General features: G+C 34.5%; 1 protein-coding gene across 1 annotated transcript in view; it reads left to right on the top strand.

Moving 5' to 3' along the window:
• The window catches only part of LOC145693313 (clavesin-1-like), a 120417-nt gene that overhangs the window by 89113 nt on the left and 17623 nt on the right, over positions 1-13681 (top strand). The window contains exon 4 of the mRNA XM_081769187.1: positions 814-964. Within this exon, the coding sequence (XP_081625313.1) occupies positions 814-964 (151 nt within the window). The remainder of the gene's footprint in view (positions 1-813; positions 965-13681) is intronic.

Below are 13681 nucleotides of genomic sequence, written 5' to 3'. Positions count from 1 at the left end.
AAGATCGGAAATTTAGGGTAAAATGTAGGAAACAGAGTATTCTTTGTTACTTTTTGTTGAATCGTCTTACTTTATAGCTGCGTAAAGTAGTAAAAAATGTGTTAAAATAAACTTTTTATATTCTGCACTTGTACATCTTATGGTAGTTACTATTATCAGTTACTTATTTATTTCCAATGTTTTAAAAAATACACAATCATGAATTTATGATTATCCTGTAACATGAACACCAAAATTATTCTTAGTTATTCATTATTCTTAGTTATTCAGATTCAAAATAGCTTCCTCTCTGCGTTGAATAGGTTCGGTTTTTTTAATTCTTTACAAAGCAGATTGGACAAGCCTTAGCAAGTTGCACCTTCTCCCTACCAGTTGTTTTAGTTTAATGTCCTACGATTAAGCAACGAGCCTAAGGAAGAGACGATGATGATAAGATGGATGATAATTATGAAAGTTGGAGGACCAGGAAAACCTGGGAAAACTTAGGCGCTCGGTGTTTGTTCATCCCAAAGTTCACTTGGCGCGGGATGGGACAGAACCAGGAACTCCACGTACCAGATGTGTACGTTCTATCACTGATCTCTAGCCAGTGATATGTAGCTATCAGAAGGTTCTAAAAATCATTTAAACTGTCAAAATGTATCCAACGTCCTTAGATCGCAGGCAAATAGGTTCCTTTTGTTACAGATTAAAATAAATGGTAATATGATAATTCACGAGAGCGTAATTTTTCATTAAGTATAGGTTATCACTAAAGACTAGTTCCGTTATAGATAAATTTTATTGTACTTACAATTGTTATTTTGTTTGTAGATAAAAGGATACCACAAACACATCGAGAAATACCTAAAAGTGTATTCCTCACTAGACTTTGAGAAGATGACTCGAATTTTGTTAGATTTGATAGTAGCTGGTCTTCCATACCGAGATCCAGAAGGCAGAAGAATATTTTATATTAAATGTGGTGAGTAATACACTAGCAAACATATTATTATTATTATTATTATTATTATTATTATTATTATTATTATTATTATTATTATTATTATTATTATTATTATTATTATTAACTTTGATGTAGTTTTTTATTTGTTATTTTAAATTAGAGGTCTACATTATATGTAAAAAAATTCATCAACGTCATGTGATTATTCTACGATATATCTGTTAATTTACCTACATAAGTAACATATTCATTATAGAAAATGTTAGTCAAGTTGTGTTGATCTTATTCGTGCATGTCAAATCAGTTTATTGTTCTTGTATTTTTTCTCGATGAATCATCATCAAATAAAAAAAAAAGTGGACGAATAGCTTTTGATGATGAAAAAATCAAACAGATCACTGAGAGCTCACTGTGTTACACAAAAATGACATTTTGAATGGAGAAAAAAATGAAACCACAAATATTGGTGGAAAGAAAATGGACATAGTGAAATTGCGATTTCACGCACTATAAATCTTAACATTAATGTTGGGACATAGTTTCACAACCGTGGATTGGCCAATATCATCCTATGTGGATTAGCATTATGCAGAAATTGAAATGAAAAAGGTGTAATGACACGTCTAAGACGTCCGTTTGGACAGCCTCTACTGAATGTCATCAAAATTGTCTCAAACGTTTGTGCAAAATGCAATTTTAAGATATTCACAAATTAATTTGGGAGCTGTCTGAGCGGCAACCACCCATCTCCGCCCCGCCGATTAGCTCCAAAATAGTCTCAATTGTTAGTGCACGTTTGTGCACACTAGGAAGTGTGAGATATTGGCGCATCTAGTTTAGGCGCCAGCCCCATACCAATGCCGATTGACATCAAACTGGTCTCAATCATTAGTGCATCGTTTGTGTCTGTAAAGTGTAAAAGGGAAAGTCGTCGTTGCCATAGAAACTACCGTTTCCATAACAACGAATCCTGTCACTGCTTGTCAGTCTAAAACTGTTTGAAGAAAAGAATAAGTCGTAAGTGGGAACCCTTCACCCCTGGTGGGGATGTTCATGAAGCTATCAGCTTATGTCTAATTACGTTGGAATATATTAGCCGTTTCTTAATTTTGAACATACTAGATTCGATCGAAACGAGAAAACTTTTTATCGGACTTCTAAAGAGAATGAAATAAAATAACTAAATACATGACCGTGTTTATTACATCTAGGATTCCCAGTCACGACCCCCTTTTCAGTTTTATTAAAAAATAGAAGAAGAAGATGAAGAAAGGAAAAGGAAAATAGAAAAGGAAAGAGGTAAAGTAAGAAGGTGATAAAGAGGAAGCTGTTACTGAATATTTTGAAAAATATGGTAAAGAAAAGTGAATAATTATCGAATTCCAATAGCTATTGGGTTAATATTTGGTATTAAGGTGATCAAGGGTAGACACATGTTAACCCATACATCCCCGATCTAGATCCATTTAACCCTAACTACCAAATTATCCCGATCTAGATCTGAGATAGATGAGAAAGTTTAATTCTACAGTTTATTCAATATTTCCACTAATATCCAATATTTGAAAAATAAACGACGAAGTTGATGGCATGTTAGAATCGACCACAAAGAAAAAAAAAATCAGAGTATTACATATTCGTAGAAGATTTTGACTCTCACAGTTCTCCCATGCTGATCATTCGTTCAGGCTACTTCAGTCCTTTTTACTTCCTTCATAGAGCCAACTTAAGTTAGTATTAACATTCAATGAGTTTAATTGATAACTACCATTAATTATAATAAATCACACATATATGTCAAAATAATGGATGCACTTAATACTAAACCTACATTTCACTCACACACACATTCATACAGGACAATGTATACTTCGGGTTGTATTTAGTTAAATTAAACTAACCTAACTACATTACTATATACATTTATTACATTTCAATAAAAGAAAAATTAGTTGGACATAACAGGGAAAAAATTTAATACATGGAAAGAATGTTTCATTAACATGCATAGAAATTCGCTAATTTTATCAAGACCAAATAACACATTTCTCTTCCTATATATATATTAAAAGTTGAATTACATAAAAGAGAATTTGACAAAAAAAAAATGAAAGACAAAAATAAAAAAAATTCAAAGATCAATACATTTAGGATTCAATGTAATGAATATATATATATATCGTTGCGGAAAAAGAAAGAAAAAATAAATAAAAAAAAATATATATATATATATATAATTGGTTAATCATTCTAAAAAAAAAAAACACTTTAGTAACATTTTATTAGGTCTCTGTCCCAAGAGGAGACATTTCGACGATTTTATGAGTCTTTGTTCTCACATCGATAATAGCTCCTTTTTCCAACTCTCTTTTCGCACTGTGGTTTGTGTCCATGAGAGTGTTTAATTGTTTTTGTTTTAGCTATAGACAAATAGTCGCTTCATATCACATATATATTTATATTTCTCATTTCGTCACTCGACGCACTCAATATAAAATTTCAAAGTTTATCAAGGTTAAAAAAATTTTGAATCCAGTCACAGATATTGAGAACATATTTCCATATTCCGGTATTCACATTAAGTTATCAACTAAATTTCTCTTCATTAAATTTAAGACCAGTAATTTTCTTTATAGTATAGATCTTGTAGTCAAAAGATTCTAGTCACTGAATAGTTAAATTTCTGATCGTAGGGGAAGGATTTGTTTCAGAGTCTACTGATAGAAGATTCGTTGGTGGGGCACACTGTTTCGTAGGTTATTAATTTCACTTTGATCTTGCGAATAAATTTGGATGAGGATTAGGGTTATTTTACTTATCTTACGACCTGCTACTCGTTTTACTTACATGCGGTATTTAACATTATATTCAACTTTAATAGTTACAGACATCAGTAACCACTCAACAAAATGTAATTTATTACAATATACGCGGTAACACTATATGTCACAAATAGTTGGTAACGGTCGGGTGTCAAAAACCTATGGCAACCTAAACAAAACCAGGGTAAATACCGAGCCCATTACATACATACTCGTATATATATATATTCATATTATTCAATACAATAAATTTCACTTTAATATCCATCGTAGTATTTTGTCGACGTTTAAATTCTACATAACCGTTCATATTCGACAAGTATTCATATTTTATAAATGTTTATATTTCATTGGCTCAAAGACAAAACAAAAACCCTGACTATCAAAATTCACTTTTTTCTCTCATAAGGTTGCAACATTGTACTTTCTATGTATAAACCCGATAATCAATAATCATTTTCAATTTACTAAAGATCCGCATATATATATATAAAAAATAGTTGGTGTTATTTAGTGACATAAGAGGTGGAAATGTAACAAATTGAGCAGGCACGTAACTTTTAAAACTATGTAAGCACATATATAGATGTATATAAAAAAAAATCAATGTTATTGGAAACTAGTGGGCCCAGACTACTAATACATACACACTATATGACCAATCAATAGAAATAAAAACCAGAAATCAGTTGTCAATGGATATAATTTGTATGATCCATGAATAACGAATGTTTCTAGGAATCCGAAAGCATAGTGTACCTTCCCATCAATTTCTCCAGTGGTGGATTGAATATCGCGAAAATGGTCCCGAGATGTGCTGCAATACCTCCACGAATTGCATCCCTCGATGTCTCAGTTAGTACATACGATCGAAATAAGTGATATGGAATATTGTACATTTTCATGAGTTTCAGAAACCAGGGGGGGGGGAAGGTTGAAAAAGTAAAAAAAAAAAATCTCGAAGTAATGAAGACAGAGAGAGATAGAGAAGAAGGAAGACGAAGAATAGTGGCGCCAAAGACTTAAGTGAGAAGTAACTAACGCTACAAAGACGAAAGTCGAATTTCTATCTCAACAAATCCATAGCCAAAATATTCTTAACATGCCAAAAGGGTGGTCTACTCAAATACGTAGACTCAAGGAACGCCCTGCTGCCAAGGATGCAAGTTCTGTGTCCATCAGATCCCAATCCCACAAGAGTTTGGTTGTAAGATTGAAATCCGATCCCCGTATCCGGCCCAAACCAGCAGGTTCCCGGATATCGTCCGGAAGGTTAGAGAAGGCGCTAATTTAGAATTTCAAAAAAAAAAAAAAAAAATCATCCGACCTCTTGGAAACTAGAAGATTCCAGAATAGGGATGAAATTAGAGTAATAGCTAAGGTATCCTTAATTAGTAATTCGCCAAAATTAAAAAAAAAATTAAATAAATAAACTGAATTTTGGATCGGTGATTTCAATTACCGAAACATCACCGATGGCTACCCAGCGCAGACATGCCACCGTCTGGGACGTCGTTAATTTCCCTCATCTAATTAAACTAAGAAAAGACATGAAAATACTTAAGGGGACTAGGGGTCGACGTCCGGGTACGCTACATTTAGTAGCAGTTAATTTAATCGGATAGTCCGAACTGAGTTATATGAACACTGCACAATAAATAAATAAGGTAAGCAACAAAAACAAAAAAAAAAAAAAATCTCGGAGAGGCTATGAATGCTAAAGATACAAATGACCGAAACCTGTACTTTTCGATGATCACAGGATATAGCAGTTGGTTTTCTTAATTATCATTTCTGTCATCCTTTAGAAGTAATTCCCACATGATACTACTCTATCTATTGAAAGGCTTAAGATCTGGGGCTGTTATTATGAGGTACATAAATGCAAAGTAACACACAATTCCCAACTATAATTTACATTCAAGTAGCAAACTCGGTTGGATGAATGCACTGGTGTGGAAGTCAAAACGCGAGAGATTTTTTTTTTTTCGTAAACATATTCATATTTTCACTATATAAAATTCACTAGGCCTATCCATTTAAATATAGGGGTCGTCATCTCGTTCATATTATATATCATATTATTAACATATCATTACGTTCATTCATTATCTACTAATTTTCGCACGAAGTAATATTTTATAAACACCCTATTTCGTACATTTTACACGCAGGCCATACACATATCTACATTACGCAGTAATAAATATATATATATATATATAACTATCACAATCTATCACGCTCAAACCACCACACGATCACATTCATCGAACCACGTACTCTTTATTTCGAAGCACCCAAATTGTATTTACCTTGCAGGTTTAAAAAAAAAAATCATACATGTATTTACGGAAAGTTAAATTGTCAATGATTAATCTATTTCTGATTTGTTGATAAAACTGAAGCAACAATGGAATTTTCGACAGCCACGGGAAAAAAGAATTTAATACTACATTTTGAACCAAACAGTAACAGCATATGGGCTTTACTTCTATTAAGAAAATAGGTATTCTTTATTTCGGCGGATATTTCAATTTCTACTGACCCTAGCAAGCTGAAATTTTCAGTACAGTAAGATCTCATGCTATTTTATACGAAGGTATACTCATCTGACCCGAAATCCATGTCCAATGAAAGTAATTTTTGAATAAATGACTAAAATCCAACAACCTAGATCACTAAGTTATGCGATGTCGTATTGTCAACAAACAATTGAGTACCGAAACCGGACGCTGTGGCGCTGTAGTGGAGGCATAATTTACCGTGTACTGAAATGTATACTTGTACTCATTAATCAGAAATTTAATATTTACTCTGGTTTATTTCTGTTAGGAAAATGGTACTAAATTAACACATATTTATACACTGTCCAAATCGAAAATTCACACACTCACACAAAACTACTAACTACATACACCACTGCTAATACTATACATAAAACAACTAACTAAACCAAACATGCACCATTTAGTTACATGCATGTTGACAAAATAAATACTCCCTTCTGATATATACCGTCGGCTCTATTAAATTTAGAGGGGGCAAAATGAGAAAGGTAAACACTAGGTCCAATTGACCTGACCAATTGTTTACATAATGACTACCAAAAGTTGATGCCCGGGGGGCACCTTAAGGAGGTTTATGTAGGGACCCTTCCCCTGAAAGGGGAAAAGGCCCTAAAACGAACAATAACTAACCCATTCCCCCGCTAGAACCGGTTCAATTCAGAAAAGGGGATAGGAGCCCTTTTGAACTAACTTAAGCTGCCATTATGATTATTTACAGTACTATTAAACCTACTACATACATGCAATTACGAAATAAATAATAATAATTCACATTTACTTAATACACGACCAACATGCACTAATCAGGTCGTAATTTCCCTAATCCCTAATTGAATTTGAAAAGATAAAAAAAAATCACTTTCCTATATTGTCTATCCTATCTGGGCAGCAAACATGGCTTCCTGCAAACCGAAATCCTGAATCAGATATTTTCCCCTGGTTTTGCAGTTCTTTCAACAAAAATATGGGTTTCCTGGCTCCTGATTGATCACACGACGTTTACGATGACATTTAGTCTAAATTTTACCTGTTTTACACTCGAAATCCACGTCTTTACCAGCCAGTATAGCGTAGTTGATTTCCACGGCTGTGCTCGTAGAGTCGTTCTTGATTATTCTGATAACATTGCGCCGGAAAAGCCAGAGGTAGGAGAATTCCTCCAATCAGAACGAAAACTTTAGCCGCGGAAATTACAAAGCGAATGGAAATTTGGTAAATCCAGATATAACCGGATCTGAAAGTGACTATGGACTACTGAGAGGGGGTGAGGGAAAAGGTTAGGTACCTGACTAAATTCTACATTGGTCTGAAATTAAGAAAATTTATATCCAATGACAGAACTATGTTTCGGTATGACGTCAGAATGGTAAACCTTGAAACTTTTCAACTTATATATCAGAAAATGGGATTTACACTTAATCAAAATGTAAATAAATATATTATACAGTGGGAATATGGTTATTAATGAAACCTTTCGATTCATTGTATTTAATTCGAAGTAAAGGGAGTAAATAAATTGTGTAGCTAAACCGAAATTGAATGAAAAAAAAATTACTAGGTACAGGGTGCGTAAAAAAAAATTGCCATTACTTTCAACTGTAATGGTACATTACAGTTTTCCCCGGCCCATTAACAAAATTTTGTTAGAATAACAAAATTTTGCTAATTGGGAATACTAACTACTGATGCTTGTTAAATTAACACACTCATTCATCTCATTCAAACATTACCAGTCACACTAGGACAGTATATTATATCTACTTGGGGTATTGCGCAAGTAATTCACTACGTTTATCTTCTGTACTATTGAAAATCTTTAAATTTCGAAAATTATGAGTTCCGATACTTTTTTTTTTTCAGTAGTGTTCATATAGCAATAGAGCGGACAGGAGTTCTAACTGAGAAATCGACAGAGACAATTCGTAAGGCTTCACCCGTCGACTAGTATATCTGATGACATTAGGATCTAATTTCCCGACTATCACTCCCATTTAATATTTTTCTAGGCTCACCATTACCACGCACTTGCGAAGGGACTGAATTCTGGGGTCGATTTACATTATTGTTACTATTATTGTTATTATTATTGCCCTGACTATTACCGTTCTCCCTTCTTCCGTACGTCCTGTTAAAATTCCTCCTGGTGTTATCGCCCCTATCCGGGTTCGATGCCATGTTGGTACGGTCATAGGGACGATAACTCCGGCGATTGTTGAACATGGGCCGATTCCTAAATAGTCGCCGGCCATTATTGTTGTTTTCTGAGCCATACCCACTAGGATAACGAGATCCAGCTTGGGTATAACTCAGGAAATCTGTCTGGCAACTTGCCGTTACCTTCGTCTTCGTCGGTTTTAGAATCTTTGCCTGTCGGGCGAAGTATCGTTTTGGTGGACCACCAACTTCCTTACCGCACAAGGCAGCTAAACGTGAGGTGACTTCTCGCACCGTTTGGCACAAGTGGGACGCTATGGCCCGGGACTCATCAGGTGGAAGAGCGTTAACTATAATATCTACCAGTTCGGCCTGAGAGGGATGTTCAGCTATCTGATAATATAGTTCGATAATTTTCCAAGCATAGTCCAAGAGGGATCCATACTTGGAGCGATCATACCGGAGTGATTGTAAGTTTCTTTTTTGGAGTCGTTCGATGTGCTCATTACAATATTCTTCTTTGAAAAGAATCAAAAAATCACCGAACGTCCGGAGTTGGTATTTAACCGAGGCAAACCATGCGCCCGAAGCGGCGATCAAACATTTTTCAACTATTTGTAGGCGTTCTCCATCAGTAAGTTTGTACATGTCTAGATATTGCTGCAATCTTCGCAGAAAAACTCTAGGTAACCCGTTAGTAATGTTCCCATCGAAAGTGGGGAAACGTTCAATATCCCGGAGGGAAACTTTAGAGCTCATACTATACGGGGCAGGAAAAGAATCTAGTGGAATCAACGCATTATCCTGAGCGGTTGGGGTTGTCACCGGATTTGTCACCGACGGAGTGGTCACTGAACTGAACGCTCCCATATGACCAAGAGAGGTTTTATAATTAGTATTGACCATGTAAGGTTCGAATTTAGGACCCACCACTGCAGTAACTGACGGTCCGGCACATCTCCTTTCCCCTCCTGGCAGCACGCTGTAAGATTGTACCATTCCAAAGGTAGAGTGAGCATTTACGCTAGTGACTGTTGTAGTCACAACACTCGACTGCATCGGTACATCGAAATTACTCAACCATGATTTCGAGGTTGGCTGATGCGGGGGACAATACATGGTTGTGTCCCGTGCATCAGGCAACACTTGACTCTTTCCCGGGAGGACGTTACTCGTTTCGGGGAAATTTTTCCCTATAGAATAGCTATCAGGAAAAGGATAGGAGATGTCAGACTTGACGATTTCCAGTTTAGTAATCTTCCCCTTAATACTGTCTACCTCAGTTTGAATTCGACTAATTCTTTGATCAACCGACTCTAGTTTAGTTTCTATTGATAGGTCGGATATTACAACATTCAATTTACTTATTTCAGCCTGCTGCTGTTCAACCTTTCGTTCGATGTCACCAAATCTTTTGTTTGTACCCTCAAACCTTACATCTATTTCGTTTAGTTTCTCATTTGTTTCGTCTCTGAGCTGCTCGGTAGACTGTTGGGCCTGGTATCTAACCTGCTCCAGTTCAGTAGACGTTTGTTCTTTCAATTTACTAATCGAAGAAGCAAAGTCTAAACAAATCTGGTCAAATTTGTTGTTTAATACCTCGAATCGAGCGTCGGTCTCTCGTTTCGAGGTATCAAACTTCTCATTTATCTCACGCCTTAAGTTTTCACTATTCTGGTCTAACTTTTCATTTATCTCACGCCTCATTTCTGCATTCTCACGTCTCAGATCTGCACCATTCTGTTCTATTTTAACTTCCATGTTAGTGAATTTTTCATGCATCATTTCCATCATCTGGCGAATTAATGCAGACGTGTCAGACCCTCCAGATGACATTCCTTCCTTCGGGTTTGCCGTCTGATCCCGAGAATCACTGTGATTTTCATTTTTTTCCTCATCGTCGAGGTCAGATATCTCCGCTGGAGATATTTGGCCTCGGTCCTTTTCACAGTCCTCACAATATTTTTCTATTTCGCCGGTTTGCACCTTTTCTGCATTTTCCGCAGTATCATCTAAATTGGAACAAGCAAAGTGGATCCATTTTTGTCCACAACCGGTGCATCTAATTAATCTTCGCGGGGCGCGAGATCTTTTCTCTTTTTCATTTAATGTGCATTGAGTGCACGTGATTTCACACTCGCCCTGTGACACCACAACCTTTTTTGTTGCCATAGCTTTGAGACACTTTACACTTTACAAAAGACAAGATATATATAGCAAAAATACACATATACTATAAAATACTTATTTGCTATCCAGACAAGTATTATTCATGACTTAAAGGACTCCCATTCTCTTTCCTTCCTTGAAACCCTTCTAGCGTTTAATTCTAATTTTAGAAAAAATTTTGACACTCCTTCTCTTTTTCCCCCTTAGAAAAGGAAACAAAAATGACAAAGTAGCCAACGACTCTACTTATTTCATTTGACTATAAAATTTTTCTTATTAATTTCAATGTTATAATCAATTCAACATGCCTTCAACCTCACTCTTTGACATTCTTAACAAAAATTTCAAATCTATCGGTCGCCATTTAAACTGAGATCCGTTGCCATGGAAACAAACGTTGCCATAACAACCATTCTTATCGCGGTTCACCAACTCAAACTGATTGGCATGATAACTGGTATTATTCAATAAGCATTTTCAGATCCGTTACCACAGTAAACATGGTTACCATAGCAACAGTCTTGTCACGTGTCGCCACTTTAAAACTGTAAAAGGGAAAGTCGTCGTTGCCATAGAAACTACCGTTTCCATAACAACGAATCCTGTCACTGCTTGTCAGTCTAAAACTGTTTGAAGAAAAGAATAAGTCGTAAGTGGGAACCCTTCACCCCTGGTGGGGATGTTCATGAAGCTATCAGCTTATGTCTAATTACGTTGGAATATATTAGCCGTTTCTTAATTTTGAACATACTAGATTCGATCGAAACGAGAAAACTTTTTATCGGACTTCTAAAGAGAATGAAATAAAATAACTAAATACATGACCGTGTTTATTACATCTAGGATTCCCAGTCACGACCCCCTTTTCAGTTTTATTAAAAAATAGAAGAAGAAGATGAAGAAAGGAAAAGGAAAATAGAAAAGGAAAGAGGTAAAGTAAGAAGGTGATAAAGAGGAAGCTGTTACTGAATATTTTGAAAAATATGGTAAAGAAAAGTGAATAATTATCGAATTCCAATAGCTATTGGGTTAATATTTGGTATTAAGGTGATCAAGGGTAGACACATGTTAACCCATACATCCCCGATCTAGATCCATTTAACCCTAACTACCAAATTATCCCGATCTAGATCTGAGATAGATGAGAAAGTTTAATTCTACAGTTTATTCAATATTTCCACTAATATCCAATATTTGAAAAATAAACGACGAAGTTGATGGCATGTTAGAATCGACCACAAAGAAAAAAAAAAATCAGAGTATTACATATTCGTAGAAGATTTTGACTCTCACAGTTCTCCCATGCTGATCATTCGTTCAGGCTACTTCAGTCCTTTTTACTTCCTTCATAGAGCCAACTTAAGTTAGTATTAACATTCAATGAGTTTAATTGATAACTACCATTAATTTTTAATAAATCATACATATATGTCAAAATAATGGATGCACTTAATACTAAACCTACATTTCACTCACACACACATTCATACAGGACAATGTATACTTCGGGTTGTATTTAGTTAAATTAAACTAACCTAACTACATTACTATATACATTTATTACATTTCAATAAAAGAAAAATTAGTTGGACATAACAGGGAAAAAATTTAATACATGGAAAGAATGTTTCATTAACATGCATAGAAATTCGCTAATTTTATCAAGACCAAATAACACATTTCTCTTCCTATATATATATTAAAAGTTGAATTACATAAAAGAGAATTTGACAAAAAAAAAATGAAAGACAAAAATAAAAAAAATTCAAAGATCAATACATTTAGGATTCAATGTAATGAATATATATATATATCGTTGCGGAAAAAGAAAGAAAAAATAAATAAAAAAAAATATATATATATAATTGGTTAATCATTCTAAAAAAAAACACTTTAGTAACATTTTATTAGGTCTCTGTCCCAAGAGGAGACATTTCGACGATTTTATGAGTCTTTGTTCTCACATCGATAATAGCTCCTTTTTCCAACTCTCTTTTCGCACTGTGGTTTGTGTCCATGAGAGTGTTTAATTGTTTTTGTTTTAGCTATAGACAAATAGTCGCTTCATATCACATATATATTTATATTTCTCATTTCGTCACTCGACGCACTCAATATAAAATTTCAAAGTTTATCAAGGTTAAAAAAATTTTGAATCCAGTCACAGATATTGAGAACATATTTCCATATTCCGGTATTCACATTAAGTTATCAACTAAATTTCTCTTCATTAAATTTAAGACCAGTAATTTTCTTTATAGTATAGATCTTGTAGTCAAAAGATTCTAGTCACTGAATAGTTAAATTTCTGATCGTAGGGGAAGGATTTGTTTCAGAGTCTACTGATAGAAGATTCGTTGGTGGGGCACACTGTTTCGTAGGTTATTAATTTCACTTTGATCTTGCGAATAAATTTGGATGAGGATTAGGGTTATTTTACTTATCTTACGACCTGCTACTCGTTTTACTTACATGCGGTATTTAACATTATATTCAACTTTAATAGTTACAGACATCAGTAACCACTCAACAAAATGTAATTTATTACAATATACGCGGTAACACTATATGTCACAAATAGTTGGTAACGGTCGGGTGTCAAAAACCTATGGCAACCTAAACAAAACCAGGGTAAATACCGAGCCCATTACATACATACTCGTATATATATATATTCATATTATTCAATACAATAAATTTCACTTTAATATCCATCGTAGTATTTTGTCGACGTTTAAATTCTACATAACCGTTCATATTCGACAAGTATTCATATTTTATAAATGTTTATATTTCATTGGCTCAAAGACAAAACAAAAACCCTGACTATCAAAATTCACTTTTTTCTCTCATAAGGTTGCAACATTGTACTTTCTATGTATAAACCCGATAATCAATAATCATTTTCAATTTACTAAAGATCCGCATATATATATATAAAAAATAGTTGGTGTTATTTAGTGACATAAGAGGTGGAAATGTAACAAATTGAGCAGGCACGTAACTTTTAAAACTATGTA

Source organism: Thermobia domestica, chromosome 8 (genome assembly GCF_964235325.1).
Source record: "Thermobia domestica chromosome 8, izTheDome1.hap1.1, whole genome shotgun sequence".
Taxonomy (NCBI): domain Eukaryota; kingdom Metazoa; phylum Arthropoda; class Insecta; order Zygentoma; family Lepismatidae; genus Thermobia; species Thermobia domestica.
Note: the sequence above shows the minus strand (reverse complement) of the source record. Positions and strands in the feature narration are given on the sequence as shown.